The sequence below is a fragment of the Anolis sagrei genome, chromosome 5 (assembly GCF_037176765.1).
Source record: "Anolis sagrei isolate rAnoSag1 chromosome 5, rAnoSag1.mat, whole genome shotgun sequence".
Lineage (NCBI taxonomy): Eukaryota > Metazoa > Chordata > Lepidosauria > Squamata > Dactyloidae > Anolis > Anolis sagrei.
The window spans coordinates 158,792,290-158,811,482 of NC_090025.1; the positions used below are offsets into that span (position 1 = coordinate 158,792,290).

General features: G+C 40.4%; 1 protein-coding gene across 2 annotated transcripts in view; it reads left to right on the forward strand.

The window, feature by feature from the left end:
- Positions 1 to 19,193, forward strand: part of FAM234B (family with sequence similarity 234 member B) — a 34,616-nt gene that overhangs the window by 11,087 nt on the left and 4,336 nt on the right. For both annotated transcript variants that reach the window (XR_009631580.2, XM_060777192.2), the window contains exons 3-12: positions 930 to 1,028; positions 4,547 to 4,735; positions 6,040 to 6,170; positions 6,822 to 6,969; positions 9,746 to 9,887; positions 11,246 to 11,389; positions 14,338 to 14,422; positions 15,876 to 16,031; positions 16,582 to 16,684; positions 18,496 to 18,719. Coding sequence is in view for 1 of the 2 variants with exons in the window: in XM_060777192.2 (XP_060633175.2) it covers positions 930 to 1,028; positions 4,547 to 4,735; positions 6,040 to 6,170; positions 6,822 to 6,969; positions 9,746 to 9,887; positions 11,246 to 11,389; positions 14,338 to 14,422; positions 15,876 to 16,031; positions 16,582 to 16,684; positions 18,496 to 18,719 (1,421 nt within the window). In the remaining variant the exon portion in view is untranslated. The remainder of the gene's footprint in view (positions 1 to 929; positions 1,029 to 4,546; positions 4,736 to 6,039; positions 6,171 to 6,821; positions 6,970 to 9,745; positions 9,888 to 11,245; positions 11,390 to 14,337; positions 14,423 to 15,875; positions 16,032 to 16,581; positions 16,685 to 18,495; positions 18,720 to 19,193) is intronic.

The window sequence follows — 19,193 nt, forward strand, 5'->3', positions numbered from 1 at the left end:
TTCTGCCTTGATATTCTGGGTTATAGGGCTGTGTGGAAGGGCCTTTGGTCCACAGCATCTCCAGGGGCCCTTCCACACAGCCCTATATCCCAGAATATCAAGGCAGAAATTTCCACAATATCTGCTTTGAACTGGGTTATCTGCTTTGAACTGGGTCTGCACTCAGATAATGTGGGATTTTCTGCCTTGATATTCTGGGATATAGGGCTGTGTGAAAGGGCCCCCAGTAGGGCTGGGAAGGAATCCTTCCTGAAATCTGAGAAAGCTGTTGACCAAGCATAAGATACATGGGGTACCGTAAAAACAGCAGCTCTGTAAAACAGTCTTGTTTTAGAATGGATAGTTAAGGAGTGAAATCAAGGATATCTTGGAAACATACAATCCTTGAAATGTCTTCTGTGGCCAAAATCCACATGCTTTTTTATAGGCTTCTAAATTAAGGTATTAAGGTTTCGGCGAGAATATCATGTTTTCCACCCTCATGTAGAAATTCGTTGGGTGTAATGGAAGTCTAAATACACTACACAGGTCAACAGTTTTCTTTCTTTTTAGGCCTGTTTCTGGGATTATTTTGGCAGTGATTCAGAACATTGCATTGGATATATCATATCAGCTCTAGTTTCTTACATATAGTTATGATTTTCTATGGATGAGTAGATGGCAACTGGTATATGGCATATATTATATCAATCAAAAACTAGAACTGATAGAGAAACCCAGTGCCATTTTTGGAATCAGCAAGTCAGATATCTCCAGAAACAGGGCTAACATTTGAGCCACCAAAATGTGTGTTGGCCAATGCTGTCTGAGGGATTCTGGGAGATGCAACTTAATGTTTCCATGATCAGATTTTTAGATAATTTGAGAAAGATTTTGGATAGCTGAGAAACAATTTCTAGGAGAATAACCAATCTTCTTTTATTTTTCAGGTGGGGTGCTGTTTCCACCTGAACTTTTTGATGTCAATGGTGATGGTCTTCCTGATATCCTGCTCTCTTTTACAGCTCTGAAAAATGCCAGTGTGCTGGGTAAGAATATAGATCCTTAGAGCTAACCCTCAAACTAATGATATGAGATTTCTTTGTATTGTTGGCATGTGCCTTCAAAATGACTCTGACTTATAGTGAACCAATCAGAAGGTTTTGTTAATAATATTTATTCAGAGGAGATTAGCTATTGGCTTCCTCTTACTGAGAGAGTATGAAACTGGGTTTCCCAGTTTCCATGACAGAAGAGGGTTTTGAACCCTGGTCTCCTGGAAAATTAGTTTAATACTCAAACCATTATGCTGGCGCTCTTTCTCTGTTTACTGTCAGACATTTCCTCTGAACACAGTTATATGCTTTTATTCTACAATACTGACTTCTTTCATTGGTCGATGCTGATCATAGATATATTTGTTAGCCTGAATATTTGTCGTTGTTCTTGGGTGCCTTCAAGTCATATAGTGACCCCCAAGTGAACTGATCATGGAGTTTCCTGGGCTGGATTTATTCAGAGGTGGTTTATCATATTCTTCCCCTGGATACTATTACAGCTGGCTCATGTCCATGGGATTCTGCGCTCTCAGTTTCAAAATGTATTTTTTAATTCAAAATGTGAAGCTTGAGTTTGCCATTTTATGTAAGAGACGTCATTTTATTATGCCATTTCATATAGTGGAACTTGAGCATCTCTGCTGTTGCATTTTTTTTACATTTTGTTACTTTTTTACATTCTGTTACATTTAAAAATTATATTGTGTGTGTATTACATTTTTTGAAACTACTTTACCTTCTCGCTCCTACAGTATCATTTGAGTCCAAGAATGTATGCCAAGACCATAGGACAAGGCACAAGGCACACATCCCATACCATTTATAATCCTTTATAAGGATTGTTTTAATGAACCATCATTAAGACAATCCTTATAAAGTTGACATCCTTCTCATTGTGCTTATTTTATGATAATTTAGAAACTTTTTAATTATAATTCAGCAGTTCTTTTTTGGAGCACTGTAATGAAAACAAAAGATTGTAACAAGTGTGATACAGGAAGTTTTGGACGGCCATAGAAATCCACTTCAGACATTTCCTTTACATAACGTATACTAAATTTCCCCATTGTGTTTTGCTTCGTCACTGATTTTACCTCACATTTAAAAAGGAAGCCAACATGCATACAGCTATGTATGCACACCCTCTCATTTCAGACCTTATTCCAAATGTGTGAAGGTCAAGAATAGAGGGCTGTATAGGAACAAAATGCCTTGAGGGTAGTACTTTCTGCCTCACTTCATGCCATCTCTAAACATGGAGAAGATGAATGAAAGAAGACAAATTAGATGCTTTTCAAGTGTAATCCCTACACAGCATAGCTATTGGTTGAGTTGTACCTCAATATACTTGGAGCCTGTCAGGATGGCAAACGTGGGTATAAAGCACCACCATATCCAAAGAGAAGATGTAGTTATTTGTGCATTTCTGATCAAATAAACCTTTACCTCTAGATTGAATGTGGGTAGACATGGCAAATTTGTCAGAAAATTGGTCAAAGAATATCCAGGTCACTAATTTAGGCCAAAGAATTGTTATACCCAAAGCATTTTGGGAGTCTGAAAAAGTAACTTTTCTTAGCTCTGGAGGAGACATTTGTGCTTCCGTTTAGAGTTTGTCATGCCCTCATTGGTAAGAAAACCTCAACCTCTGTCAGGGACTGTTAAGCTCTATTTTATTTATGTGATTAATCCATTTAATAAATATTTAAACATTCATAAACCATACTGTTCATCTCAGGAAAACTCAGCGAAGCAGCAGAGGGGAAAGAGTGGCAACAAATCTCTTCGATTGATGTGGTAAAAGATTTTGAGGAGGGCCTGTTCCCTTGGGCCTCTGCTGCCAGCCTGAGGATGAATAAGCTTGTTTTCTTAATTATCTGATCATTGGCACAGTAGTTACAAGCTGTGAAAAACATCACTAAAGCTTGTAACTTAGCTTTACATTTGGAGACCTGGAAATGTTTGAGTTCTGTTCAAATTGATGTCTTGTCTTGTTCTTTCTTTTTCTGTCCCCCCCCCCCCTTCTCTCTCTTTCTCTCTCTCTTTCTTTCTTTCCTTCCTTCTACTGCTGTCATTCCTCAGTCAGTGAGACCCTCACAAGGTTATATAAGATATCCATTTCTATTAAGTTTCATATTAGGCTTTCTTGGTTGCTACACTAAGCTTTGAAAATCCTTCCTGAGGGAGACTAGTAGGTTTTTATTGTCTTCCTGTTGAGAGTGAAAAACTTTTAAAAATTAGCATAAGATAAAAGCCTTGGGCAACTTACTTCACTTATTCCATAAGGAACTTTTATAAATAGTATGTGTGTGGTCTGTGTTCCCTTTTATTGTGTGTCTTTAAAGTGCGTGTATGTTATAAAGTGCGTGTATGTCATTTCTGTTTTAGTCATTATAGTTGTACTGTTTAATTCTAAGCTCCCTCAAGCCAATTTGTTGGGAAAGGCAGGATATAAGTACAATTATTTTATCTATTTAGTTTATTCCTCGCCTTTCTCCCTTTGGAGACGCAAGGTGGCTAACAACCACACAGTTTGGTCACAGTTTAAAACAAACCAAATACAATTCAAAAATTAATACTACTGTGTGGATTTAGGTTAAGATACAGTTAAAATATAATGAATATAATTCAAATTGCGTTTAAAACTCACAATATCCCCCAGAATCCCACATAGAGTGCATTGCAGTAGTCCAACCAGGATGTAACCAAGGCATGTACCACCATGGCTAGGTCCGACTTTTCCAAGAACAGGCGCAGTTGGTGCACTAGCTTTAATTGTGCAAAAAGAGCTCCTTCAAGTTAAATCCAGGAATACCCCCAAACTGAAATTTACATTTTCAAGAGAAGAGTAACCCCATCTAACAAAGGCTGAATCTCTATTCCCAGATCTGTCTTTCAAGTGACCAGGAGTACCTCTGTCTTGTCTGGATTAAGTTTCAGTTTGTTTTCCCACATCCAGTTCATTACAACTACCAGGCACTGGTTTAGCACAGGAAACACTTCCTAGGAATTAGGTAGAAAGGAGTAGTAAAGTTGGATGTGATCTGTATATAGCGCCACACTCCAAAACTCCAGATGACGCCTCCCAACAGATGACGCCTCCCAACAGTTTCATGTAGATGATAAATAGCATGGGAGATTAACAAATAAATGTCGTTGACGACCTAATAGATGTGTTTAATTTTGTAGTTTAGGGCTGTAATGCTCTGCACAAGGATAGTGAGTCTGACATGAAATGGGGACTATTTGGGGGGAAGCTTCCATAGACAGAGGCTTTATGGATGCCAGTGTGAACAAATGCATGCCACAATGTACATTTGAGATTCTTTGCATCTTGATTATCTCTTTTGTGTCTCAATTAAGGGATATAAAGTAATAGTAATAATAATGATGATGATAATAATTTGTTAACCTTGTCAAAAATATGGTGATTGCAAAATTCAGTGGTATGTTCCTGTCAGAATGCAAAACAGTTTGACAACCTTGTGCATGTATTTATGTGTCCTCAGGTGTATCTAAACCATGGGTAACCGTGATGGCCCTTTCGGGCATGAATGGCAGCACCCTGTGGTCCAGTCATGTGAAAGAGGAGATTCGAAGTGTGCAATGTAAGGGCTTGAACCTTATGTCCTCAACAGAGCCTGTCTGCCTCATTACTGGGACCTCTAAATTCCTCAGCCTTCTGAGTGCCTCCTCAGGTCTGTACACAACAAATGTGGGTGCATAATTAGCTGGGAAATAAGTAGACCAACCGAACTGTCAAAAGCATAACACTTGTGGTTGAATAATGTTCTCCTCTTGCCTTCAGATTCTTTAGGCCATATTCCTATACACTGAAGCGGTCAAAGTGCAGTCCACTGCTTTCCAGAGCTGTTTTTCAGCCCTCGACTTTTCCAGATTTACTGATTTCACCTTGGCCAAAAATAAACTACCTCTTCTGGGAGGTTCCACACATGGCAATTCACATTTTAACATTATTGCAGTCCCTTGCAAACAAAAAAAAAATCCACTTCTTCCAAAGCAGAAGTGGATTCCTGGTCACTTCCTTTGTTATTGTATTACCCTTCTTGCAAGTTCATGAAGCCCTCAGAAGTACCACAAGCAGAAATTGCCCCCTCAACCTATTATAGTTTTCTATATCTGCTATATATACACCCATGTCTTAGAAATTTTCATTTTTGGATTACACTTCTCAGAATATCTCTCTATAGCAAAGCTGGGCTTGGGAAGGTCTAGAACGTGCAATGTAAGAAAAAAAAACCCTTTACATATTTGTCTGGAAGGAGTCTCATTGAACTCAGAGGACTGTTACAATTACAATTCTATATAGATTCATAAAATCATAGAGTTGGAAGAGACCACATGGGCCACCCCATCCAACCTCCTGCTGTGTTGGAGGAGCACAATCAAAGCACCCCCAACAGATGACCATCCAGCTTCTATTTGAAAGCCTCCAAAGAAGAAGACTCCACCACACTCCAAGGCATATAATTCCACTGCTGAATATGGTCAGGAAGTTCTTTTTAATGTTCAGGTGGAATCTCCTTTCCTGTAATTTGAACCCAATTCTCTGAGTCCTAAGCTTTTATTGTGCTTTTTCTGCATGGCAGCGGATTGGACTTGATGACCCATGTGGTCTCTTCCAACTCTATGTTTCCCAGCTGGAAGAGGAAGAAGGATCAAAAAAATAGCAGCTGGTAAGGGGGTATGCATGGTAGGGGCATAGTAGTGTATGGTTGAATATGTTGGAGACTCATATTTATGTGAACCAAAAATACCCCCAGTCATTTACAGAGTGATGTGCATCCTTTCTGCATTGTGTCTTATTCCAGTCTGAGTATGGTAAGCTTGACCTGTTCCTCACTAAGGATCTTAGAAACCAGTGAATTACTTCTCTGCTCCTACTTCCATTTACCTTCATAAGGTTCTCATTAACCTCCTTTGTATACTCTCTGGTTCTGCCTTCTGCTTGCATTGAGGTCATTTGATTTCTTCCTTGCAGGAAAACCAATTTGGACCCTTGACTCATCCCACCTGCCCAGTGGAACCTTGGCAGCTCCAGCTGTTTCTGTACCTGACATAGATGGAGACAGGGTCAATGATTTGGTGGTCCTGGCTATTGGAGAAACTCAGGTATGACCCCTAGTCCCATATGTGAAGTAGCAAGAAGGATAGTCTGATGTGAACAAATCAGCCTTCCTTAACCTGGTGCTTTTTAAATGTGTTGGACTCCAGTGTCTATCCCTCTGGGGCACTATGTTAGGGAAGGGTGGTGAAGTGTGTGATGTGTGCATAATCAACTGCCTGCTACATGTGTGCCTTCCCTGCCAACCTTATTTCTCAGACTTTGGAAATTTTTGAATCAGGAACTCATCAACCATTTGCTGTAGAGGTGGAATGTCCTGGTTCTGAAATGTCTGGTGTTTGATTCTAAAATGTCCCCCAAAGAAGGCCTTAAGAGTATTCACAGATAATGTAATTTTCTACTAATAAACCAACCCTTAAAAAAAAGGACATACATGTATTTATTGGTTCATTGAATTTATATCCCGCTGGTCTGCCAATAATGGATTCCAAGCAGCTTTCTCTTAAGATGATATGGCACATCTTAAGGCAACGCATTTTTTGTTTCTTTTGTAGATTTTATTTGGTTTTCCCTGGTTTCTGCTTTGTTTGTCTAATGAGAGCAGTTCCTGGTGTTAGAATTATGGAACAAAAATTCTTCTTGAATATACAGACTCATCCATGCAATGCTATATATTTTATGTCTCCTTTTTTCTGTAGCCAGACTTATGTTTCATCTTGGTGTCTGGTAAAACCGGAAACCCTGTGGGAGGGCCAGTGAAATACAGCATTAATGGAAATGGAAAGTTGATTGGCCCTCAGGCTCACGTTACTGGCCATGGAGCGATCTACATCTTGTTTGGTTTCGGTAAGATTCTCTGTTATTTCTAATGAATCTCTTGGAGTCACCTTGACATTAGAAAAAGAGCTGGGATTCATCACATTGTACACTTCTGTGATGGGGTTTGGGAATCCAGCACCACTAGTTTGGGGGTGGTGAAAATGAAATACTGTGTGGGTAGCTAATGAACCATTTGGAAAGGAAATAATAGCTAAGGTGAAACTGAATCAATAAGAAGACAGAAGAACATAAGCCTAAGTATAGAAAGAAGATGAGACAAAGAGCACCGGAGACAGCGAGCACTGGACAAGTTGTTGTTGTTGTTGCTGTTGTTGCTGTAGCTCTTGCTGTTGTTGTTGTTATGTTTATTTATATCCCACTTTCTTTCTCTATATAGAGACTCCATATAGAGAGTATTATAATATAAATTCAAATACACAAATATTAAAACAGTATTAAGCATCCTCAGTATTAAAAATAGTTCAGGTCAAAACCATAAAAGCACACAAAACCACAGCACTCCCCAACTAGATCTCAAACACTTTCATCTTTAAAAGCCTATCTGAATAGAAAGGTTTTAGCCTGCCCCTGGAAGGATAGCAGGAAGGGGGGCCATTCTGACTCCTTGGGCAGGGAGTTCCAGAGTCGAGGGGTAGACACCGAGATGGCCCACTCTCTCTGAGCTTGAGATGGAGATGAAGGGCCTCTCCTGCAAATTTCAGGGTTCTGGGCAGGTTTGTACAAGGGGATGCGGTTGGCTAAATAGCCTGGACCTGAACCTGAAACGTCAAAGGCTTTAAAAGTCATAACTTGCACTTTGTATTGTGCCCAGAAACAGAACGGCAGCCAGTGGAGCTGCTTCAACAGGGGGTCGTCTGCTTCCTGCAGCCAGCCCAAGTTAGCAACCTGGCTGGAGCTCTTGGGACCAGCTGAAGTTTCCGAGCACTCTTCAGAGGCAGCCCCACATAGAGTGTGCTACAATAATCCAGATGGGATAAAACTAAGGCATGTACCACCATGTCCAGATCTGGATTCCCAAGGAATGGGCAAAGTTGGTGCACAAGTTTTAATTGTGCAAAGGCCCTCCTGGTTACTTCTGACACCTGGGCCTCCAGGTTCAGAGAAAAGTCCAAGAGGACCCCCTAACTGTGACTTCAGGGGGAGTGTGACCCCATCCAGCATAGGCTGGATCCCTATTCTCTGATCTGTCTTCCGACTGACCAGGAGTACCTTTGCCTTGTCTGGATTAAGTTTCAGTTTGTTTGCCCTCATATAGTCCATTACAGATGACAGATACTGGTTTAGGATTAGGACAGCTTTCTTGGCTTTAGGTGGAAAGGAGTAGTAGAGTTGGGTGTCATCTGCATATAGGTGGCACTTAACTCCAAAACTCTGGATGACTTCTCCTAGCGGTTTTATGTATATGTTGAACAGCTTGGGGGACAAAATAGAACCCTGAGGAATCACACAGGACAATGGCCAAGGGTTCAAAGAGGAGGCCCTTAGCACTACCTTTTGGGTACAGCCCCCCTGCAAGGGCCAGAGCCACTGTAAGACAGAGCCTCCCAGTCCTATCCCAGCGAGATGACCCAGAAGGATACCATGATCAATGGTATCAAAAGCCTCTGAGAGATCCAGGAGAACCAACAGGGACAGCCCTCCCCCGTCTAGCTCTTTGTGGAGGTCATCCACCAAGACAGCCAAAGCTGTCTCTGTTCCATAGCGAGGCCTGAAACCAGATTGAAATGGATCTAGATAATCTGTATCATCCAGAAATCTTGAGTGACCACCAGTTGTAAACTGGGAGTTGTTGATGAGGGAATTGAGTTGATCGGTAACATTTGTTGCAAACATTGGAATGCAGAGAATCAAAATTTAAATTACGTTGGAAGGCTATTGTAAATCTCACATACAAGACACTTGAAAAGATGCTCAGCACAGTTTTCTATATGGTGTCTGATCTTTCTCCACAATCTATTTTTGTGCAGAATGCATGACCCTCCCCCGATTGCTCAGAAAGGCAATAGTTCATGTTTCCCACTCATTACTCTTGTGCTTAGGGTGTGTTTACAGTATAAGGTTTGTCACATTTACTGAATTTTTGTGTAATGTGATCAGTGGCATTCATCTCTGCAGCACTTTATGATCCTGTTTGAAGCTGAGTTTTATTCTCCCTCTGTTCTCCTGTCTCCTGTTCTTAAAAGTGGTATTTATTCAATGCTGTATAGTGTACTTTTCCAGTAAGATTTCTTCATTCTTTTCCATTGTCCAGTTCTGGGCAGCTCTCCCTTCTTCTTCTATACCCATAGCACTAAATAAATAAATAAAAATATTTAGCTTATTTTTGTTGTCCTTTTTAGGCCTTTTGTGTATAGGATATAATTCCATATAATTGAGCTTTTAAAGGAGAAAGCAGCAACACAGATAATCCCATTTTGAAAGTGCTAGAATGCATTTGGGTCATGCTATGACTTCAAGTGTAGAAATAGTACATATGTTGCTAAGTATATGTTCAGATTTTGCAATTTACTTTGAGAAGAGCTTGAAGAGTGACCACTTGAACAGGTTCTTTATGATCATGGAAGCTGTGGAATCCACTGGGAAAAAAGCAAGCAGGATTATCACAGATTAGTGAGAAAAGTGTGGCTATAAACCTTCACTTATTTATGCAGAAGAAGCAGAGTAGCTGGAATGAACCTATAGCAATGTTTATGGTTCTTTTGTTTGTCACTCTCTTCCTATATCACATCTGTTTTGTAGATATGTACAATATTGTTAGTCTTTGTTTCTTTATGTCACCTAGGTAATGTTCAAGCAGTTGCCTTGCGTGATATTTTTGCTCAAGCTAGAAACCGCGACAGCTTCCCACTAGTGCTGCAACGAGAAGAGTCTGAATGGGAAAAGCGCCGCTCTGTCAATTTGTCAGAACTTATTGACATTTACAGGTGGGATACTGTTTCCCTTCTATAGTGAAATATATTGACTCTGGGGCCAATGAAATACATTGAGTATGGAGATTATGACAGGTTCTTTATGTAGTTATATACCTGTCAAGAGTGTTTACTTTTCAGGGAAAATATATAGTATCTTCCCTGAAAATTAAGAGATTGAGTGTGATGGCTTATGACTATATCTTTTCTAATGGTTGTAATTCTAATGGTCACAATTCAAAGTTAAGGAGTATTTCTTGTGTTACCTCACAACCCCTTGAACTTGTCTATTTCTGTAATTCAGCGCAGAACATTTGATTGTAGAATTCTTCAGACCTCTTTTCTATGTCACTCTCTGGGAAATCTTTTCTAAAATGAGACTGGCGCTCCTTTGTTAGTTTTTTTTTGTGTGTTCTATTATTGTTTAGTTGTACTGTGGGCAAACTAACTGAGGTCTGCATTGTTTGGGTTAGATACTTGACAAAGCTTCAAATTGTTTGTGTACTACATAAATAATAGTTACTATCAGGTTTTTTTTTTCTTTCACAATGAATTGATTTTCCCCCTAAACACAAAAGCTCCTGCGTATTGAGTTGTGCACACTGTCTAAGAAATACTGTGTGATGCTCTGACAGTGTGAATATAACAGCCCTATATAAGAACTACTGTTTGAACTGCAACTATTAGAAAAGAATATTTGAATATGGAATTCAGGACAATTATGTGAAGCATAAATTAAAAATCTAAGAAATATAACAAGATAATAAAATCATCAGAAATTTAGCAGGAAGACAGATTTTTCTAGAGCTCTCTGGCAGTGTAATATGAGGACAGACTTCAAGAAGAGCTGTTTCTCAAGAAGGATATTTGAAATACATTCTGAGAAACAGTGCCAATCTCATTGCAATTACTTTAGTTTTTTCAAATGTTCTGAATGAGGACTCCCACTGCCATATTTGCTTTGAATGTTGCTCAGGGCACACTTTGATTATTAGTCCAAGAGCTCATTTATCCAAACAAAATATTCAGTGTGTCATTTCCTATTTATCTTTAGCTGTGGCTAAAGTGAATTTTACTTAGTCAGCTGTCCAGAGATCTTCAAATAAAGGGCAAAGATATAAATATTAATATGTTAACAAATCAAATTAAATAACATTTCATTTAAGAATGTGCATGGAGACAGTTAGATGTGGCATTTGTTGCAACTGGTTTTATCTTAGCTGGGAAGTGCCCTAAAATGAGGTTATTGCAGAACCTGGAAAAGCTGTTGGTTTGGGGTTTGGTAGTTTTATTCAGAAAAACAACTTTTCCAAACTGAGTAATTGATGATAGCACTACAACATTGTCTTCCATTTACTCTCTGCCTCCTCCAGTGGTGGTGTTGAGTTTCTGCAGGCTGTAAAGTCTCCAGAGGGCAACTGCAGTGACCTCCTTATCACTACTGATCGTGGTTTGACCTTACTGAGGGGACAGGACTTGGAGCCTCGTTGGACGCTGAAACAGCAAGACATTGACAGGTGAAAAGCTTTTGCTTTTGTTTCTGATTCTATCTGCTTCTTCTGTATGCTCACATTTACCAGAGAATTACAATCAAGGATGTTCTCTTTCCCACTCCTTGACAGTTCAACTGTTCTGCTGCTGTGGAACAATATCCCCTTAAATTTGGGTTAGTCCCCGATGTTGGGTGGGAATAGAGCTTTGAAGTTACATATTACTTTTGAGGTAATGGAAGCTCAATACCATTTTATTACATGAGTAGCCATGCAGTCCTCCAGGTATTGTTGGACTGGAATTCCCAGCATTTCTCAGCTTTGGCTGTGATGGCAAGGACTGCAAGAACTTGTAGTTGTAGTACATCTGGAGGGCCACGGTAGCATAGTGGTTTAAACCGCTAGCTGCAGGAAATCTGCTGATGGGAAGCTTGGCAGTTCGAAGCTGCAAGTCAGGGTGAGCTCCTGACTTTCAGCTCTAGCTTCTGTCAACCTAGCTGTTTGGAAGCATGCAATGCGAGTAGATCAATAGGTACTGCCTATTGGGCACCCCATGCAGATATGCAGACATGCCGGCAATACAGTCAGAAATGTCTATGGACAACAGGTTCATCAGCATGGAAAAATGGAACAAGAGCACCGGAGTTAAGCATTGCCTCCAGACACGGGAGATGGGAAAAAGGGGATGGCCTTTACCTTTGTCTGTGTTGTATGTCGTTGTTCACTGTGTATAAAAGGCATTGAATGTTTGCCTCATGTGTATATTGTAATCCATTCTGAGTCCCTCTGGGGAGATAAAATGAAATATAAATTAAGTGGGTTGTTGTAGGTTTTTTCGGGCTATATGGCCATGTTCTAGAGGCATTCTCTCCTGATGTTTCACTTGCATCTATGGCAAGCTTCCTCAGAGGTAGTGAGGACCTCACTACCTCTGAGGATGCTTGCCATAGATCAGTGGTTCTTAACCTGGGGTCCCCAGATGTTTTTGGCCTACAACTCCCAGAAATCCCAGCCAGTTTACCAGCTGTTGGATTTCTGGGAGTTGAAGGCCAAAAACATCTGGGGACCCCAGGTTGAGAACCACTGCCATAGATGCAAGCGAAACGTCAGGAGAGAATGCCTCTAGAACATGGCCATATAGCCCAAAAAAAACCTACGACAACCCAGTGATTCCGGCCATGAAAGCCTTCGACAATACAAAAATTAAGTGTATTATTATTATTATTATTATTATTATTATTATTATTACTATGTGATTCTCACCTGAAGTAGTGTAGTACCCTATAACTTCATTACCTTTTTTTCTTTTGGTTTAACAAAAACATCATTTGGGATAGAGATCATTTGTTACTGAAAGATAGATATTGCAAATACAGAAAGAGCCATTATATGTTAATGGGATGGGCCATGAAATCTAGGTATTAGAATTCATTGTTCTGGCAGTGTTTGGAAATGTCACTCAAATTTCACAAGGTCAAACTGCCAGTGCTTATGCTTCTTCAGTCTGCCTTCAGAGCAGATTTTAGAAGAATGGTGGCTTGCAGGAGGGAGGTCAAACCAGTCCCACTAGCGGAAGCTTATCTATTCCAGGGAAGAGCGCTATTGGATTCAGTGAAAGCTTGGTTAAGTTTTTATGGGGATTTAAAACTCCTAAAATCCACCAGCCAGCATAGGAGATCCAGAACATTTTTCAGTCATGGTTTCATGCACACAGAACAAGGGAAGGTTTAAAAGATGGGGATTCTGAGATAGCCCCACCTCTGCTTTTAATATTTGCAGGGGTCGTGCCCCAGCAATCCATGATTTCAGCTTCTGTGTGAAGGATCTCTCTGAACTTAGCCACAGATAGAATTTTTCCACTTGTGTTAAAGGTGATGAATGAATATTTTATTTCAGTCAATGACCAGCCTTACTGAACGTGAAGTGAAAGTTCTGTTTCATGTTCGGTCTGTTTCAACTGTATTGAATCACCAGGCTGTAAATATTTGCCCAATTAAACACAGTTGCTCTTTACCTGGATTAGACCACTGCACGTATGCATCTCAAATCTGCTGCGGAGGAGCTCCTCAACAACAACAAACAACTATAACATGTCAGTGTTGCCTCAAAACCACACAGATCAGCCCTGCTCTTTACTGCCGATAGATACCCCGTGAATGAATATATATTTCAAATGTTTCAAGGAATCCTACTGACATACTGATGGGCATGTAAAGCACTTGTCCACAAAAGGGGAAACTCTGGTGGGGCCAGCAGAAAAGCCTTTTCAGTGGAAAGCAACTTAACTGAAGTACATGTATGATGAACCAGCCTAACGTCTCATTATGAACAGTGTCAGGCTTACAGTGGTTTGCCGGTCCAGGACTAGGGATCAAAGTCTCATTCAGCCAAGGAGCTCATTGAGTGTTCTTGGGCCTCTCATTTCTATCATCGGACCTGCTTCATGAGCCTGTTTTGAGGATAAAGCCAAGGGGAAGGTCAAAAGTACCAGTTTAACAGCTAGCAATATGTCTGTGCACAAATCACATGCTTATGTGAGATTTACCAGTATATTGTCAGGGATACTGGTGCATTTTTAAAGATGTAAAGAATGTCATGATTGCTAATAAAACAGAGGCACACTAAAAATGACAGCAGTAAAACGTCGTGCTTTGTGGTGAGGAACCAATTGTATCCACATAATTTTCTCTCATTGTACGGATTGTAGAATCTTTGTTTTGGAGCGCTGTGCTCCATTTTCTCTTTCCCTTCCCTGGATGCATCCACAAATGATCTTTGCTTGTGCCAGGATAGTAGACTTGATGGATGAGCCGCCTGATCTCTTTTGGCAAAGCCTGGCCTTGCAGGAATGCAGATAAATTCTAGTGAAAGGAAGGTTACAGCTGAGGCTGTGGACATGTTTATTTAAGATGCCTTCCTTGTCTCGCCTTCATTCTCATAGTTGCTTAATTCATTTTTCCTCCTTTTTTTTGCAGCCAGCCTTCTCCAGGCTACTTCAGCAATGATCAAACCCTGGACTTTATGGTTCAGGCACAGAGTGCAGGCAACATCACCAAAAAGGTACATTTATTATCTTGTGAGCAGAACAATCGACTGTGTATTGATTTTAAAGCAATTCTAACTAGAGAGAGTGTATCTTGTTGCCAAGTTAATGTGTATCATAGCTTCCATTCAGCATGGCCAGTATATAATGATAGTAGAAGTTGTAATTCAAAAATTTTAGAGGACCATTATGCTCCACCCTGCAGCATAATGGTAATCACATTTTATCAGCAGCTGCAACTGCTTATATTTCTTCTCAAACCTTGTCTAGAGTTAACAAGGATGATATTGAATTTATCTACATTTAATGTGCACATTTCAAAAACGCAATTAAGCAATTGGTGTTGGAGGGGCAGGGGCTGATAATTATTAAGATCCCACCACAAATAAGAAGGGAGATTTATCCTTTTCATCTCTGATTGATTATACTCGATTCTTTGTAGCTGCTGCTGGCATTGAGAGGAAAGCTCATTTTGGCACCACAGAGAGATTTCTGCCCATCCCAGAGATCACGCCTAGAGAAGAGATTTTCTTTGGTCACTCCTCATCCCTGCCCTGTAGTTGCTATTTCCATTTTAATGTGCATGTTTAAAGGCATATTTGCATATTACATGATGGCCAGTTTGGTATTCAGTTGTTACTCAAGTTGCTGAATTTTTGACTGTGCTACTTTATAGGTACAGGCAAGCACTCCCTGTATTTTTGGATGCATCTCTCAGCACATAATAAATAAGTACATCAAAGAGACATTGAGAGGAACTTGATACAGCCGACACCAAGCTGGTTTATTTGATACATGCATAGAAGTATTTAACTTATGTCCTTCCTGAATTCTGAAGCACTTCAGCACTCAGTCACCTTACACAGTGGAGCCCCTGGTGGTGCAATGGGTTAAACCCTTGTGCTGGCAAGACTGCTGATCGAAAGGTCAGTGGTTCAAATCTGGGGAATGGGGTGAGCTCCCATCTGTCAGCCCCAGCTTTCCATGTGGTGACATGAGAGAAGCCGCCCACAGCATAGTAAAACATCCAAGCGTCCTCTGGGCAATGTCCTTCCAGATGGCCAATTCTCTCACACCAGAAGCAACTGCGCTCCTGACACACACAAAAAACAATACAAAACAAAAAAAACCCCCAACCTTACATTGTGTACTATATAAAATGAATCACAATGTGAAAAGAAGTGAATTTCTCTGGGAAAAATCATAATTAAGGAGTGAAAAGGGTAGCTATCTCCTGAAGTTTGCCGTACAACCAGCAGCTGCTAATCAAACCTAAGATGCCCCCTGTCCTTGGAGAAGTTGCTTTCTGGGGTTATAGTGTCCAGAACTCACCATTGGCCATACTGGATTCTGGGAGCTTTAATCCAAAACAGCAGCTTTTCAAGTTCCAACACCTTTGGAATGCCCCCTGCCCCATCTTTTTTCATAGCACCTAATTGTTATTCTCACTCTGGACTTATCTGCTTTTAGCTGCTGGTAGTGGATGGTAAATCAGGCCTCCCAGTCTGGAACTATGAGCTGCCCTGTCACATGAAAAAATCAGATACCCTCTCAGTGATGACTTTGGACAAGAAATCTGTCTTTCTCTTCTGGGCCAATGAGAAGCAGTCCATCCTGAAAAGCTTGGTAAGTGAGAGTCCATGTCTTTGGTTGACAAGGAAGTTTTTTTCTGGCATTACACTTCAAGACAACAAAGGAGTGGTTCAAGCTTCACTGGATGCTTTGTTCTGGGTTTGGTGGTGTGTTTGTTTTGGGTTCCTTTTTTTTTTTTTTGCTACAACAGACTAACACAGTTGCCTCACTGAGAGATAAAAATTGTTTGATCACATAACATAAATGTTAGTGGTTAAGAACAGATTTAATTCAGTTTATTAAAATTCAGTTTTTACCATTAGGAGATTCCTTCTCATTGTGTTATAGGTTGTATTCAAACAAAGTTGGTCACATTTTTCATGTTAAACATGTACTTGGAAGTTAAAGTAGTCATGATGTCTGGGAGACTTTATGAATAATCAAAAAATAACATTTTTTCCAAGCTCTTAAATGACTTAATAACTTAATTTCAATAATTTCAGTGAGATTATAAATCCAATGTAGATTGGGTCCAAATATTTTGTAAATACTAAAAAAAATGTGAAGGAAATGGATAAGTCATTCATTGTTGTTATTGTTGTAGGAACCTAGCCCAAGAGTACACCATCTTTATCTTCTCCATCCCACTTTTCCTTCACTCCTCTTGGACCTGAGTAATACAACAGGCACAGTGACAGCTTCTTCCAGTAAGTATGAGGTGGTGTGGAGGGGAGAACCCTCCCCCCCCCCCCCAAATTCAAATATATATGTGAAGGTTCCCTGATCTATTCTGGGCAGTGGTTGGTTGGTTCTGGACTGCTTTCTAAGTTGTTTGGTGCTTAGGCTGCTGGATTGTTAATTGTTTATCTTTCATCTTCTAGATAAAGCCTGGCCAAAGGTCAAATAAACTCTGGTTCTCAATCTTTTGCCCTCCATATGTTTTGGACCAATTCCCAGTATCTTCAGTTAGCATAGCTAGATTCTGGGAGCTGAAGCCAAAACGTCTGGAGGATGATGGATATAAGAGAGTGCACACACACACAAAAATAGCTTACAGAATGTTTCACTTTCTTAAAAGGAAGATAGAGGATTATGCAGTGAGCATGTTAAAGAATGGATAGCAACCTATCATGCTGGTGTGGTCCAATAGTTTATGTTGTTGTCTTAAAACTGAGAATACATCTGGTGTGAGCTGTTGCTATCTGCTCATGCTGTGACTACTTTGCAGTGCAAAAGCAATGGAAGAGAAACAGGGATGGGTTGTACTAAATTGTGGGAAAAGTCACCTGACACTAAGCAGCTTGCATTGTATGAAGGAGAGGGGAACACAATAATACAATGTAGATTCCTCAGTGTGAGTTGGAAAAGGCCACCCTTAACCCTCAGTTGAGGAGGTGGCTTTTAGGAGGTGAAAACTTGGCAGGAAGGCAGAAGAACTACTGGGAGGATCTGAAATTGCCTACTAGCTTTCCCCAGCAGAATGTTTTCAGGCAAAGGGAGTGAGGCAAATCTTGGAGCTATATGACTGCCAGTGGCTCAGATCTAGTCTTTTGTGACTATCTGTCTTTGAAGTAGAAATGTTTTTGTCCATGGCCCCCTTGAGCTGTCTACACTCCTATTTCTTGCATACAGAGCTGCAGTGGCATGGAGAATTAAGATAATTATGCCTGACACACAATTATGCTGGCATGAACCCAGCACAAAAGATCTTTTGACCTTACAGGAAATGGGCCTTGTCAGGTCCCTGACATTTTCAAGACAGCTTAGAAAATCTGCTTTTTCTTGGTCTGATTAGAGTTGACCCATTGAGTCAGTTGCTGAATGACGTCATCACTTTTGGAAATCCATTGCTTTAGTAGCTTTAATCTAATGGACTACAGCTTTCCGAATCCCCCTGGCCACTAGCCATGTTGGATGGTGGATTCTGGTAGTTGCTCAAAAATAACTTTTCCCGACTTCAGCTTTCAATGACAAGGGCTAGTGAAAGTGGAATGAACCTGCAAGAAATAAAATTAAGCCGTTGGGAGTGCTGTTTTGCTTTCCCTTTGCACGTTTTCAGTCACACTGCACAACCCAGGGTTCAAGGCTGTGAAAAGTCTCAAGGTGTTCAAGTTATGCTTTTTGAGGCAGCTTGAATGATTCTTAAGAAATCTTTTTTTGTTGGTGCACATATGTTTTATATGTAAATCTTATTTGCAACTCGTTGGTTTATTGTTGTTGCAAACTATGCCAAGGTTTTCAAATTCAAAGTTATTTGTTGTAGTATTGTTTTGTTCTTGTGTGTAGCAGTATTTGCCAAAGTTAGAAATGCTGCTGCGACTGCAGTTCTGCAGAGCATTTGTATTCATTGCAGAGTTCCAGGCCGCTGAGCACTGTGCCTCGATTTTATCTGTAACTTGAAAGCCAAGCCCTTGCACAGTTAGAAACAGCCAATGGGAGTTAGCTTGACTGCCAGATCTGAATGCGGCAAATTATTTACTGCTCACCCATATTTTCTTTCCTTCTTTGTGCCTGCTAGTTGGAATCAATGATCTTCAAAAAGATGCATTTTATATCACGGTGACAACAAGCATCACCTCCGAACACCAACCGGGCTTTCTGTCAGTCAGCAAACTGCGCCTGAGGTGGGCTTTGATGACTCAGAGTCGAGAGGTACCGCTCAAGGACACAGATCCCAAAATCAGTCGTGGGGAATTGAGGCGGTTTCTTTCTAGGATCAAATTCACTGATTTTGCTCACAAGGTGAGATAGCTAAAACAGTCTTTGGGATAATGACTAATGTGCATCCAAGGCAAAGGGTCGCTGATAGGGCAACCCCTTTCTGCAGAGAATGCCAATAGACATTTTATTTGCCTGACCTTTTTGAAGGTCAAGTAAATTACAAAAGCAAAGAGAAATGGCAAAAGTACATGGAAGCAGGCAGGTGGGTAGGTAGTCTTGCTCTTTCTTTGTTTACACTGGTTCATTTGCACTCTGGGGAGACGTTTAAGACACATCCTTATTCAAGTCACTTCAGCATAGAGCTAGATGGCATGTTCCTTTCTACCAAATATGAGACAGTGTCCTCAACCGATTCCTTTTCTGTGGGGTTGTGTGAACATGTTCATTCCATGAACTACAGATTCAATTCCAAAGAGATCCAATTTACTGGCCTGGCGAGTACACACATGGTGATTCACTCTTTTGCAATGGACCATCTATTGAGATCATTTTTTT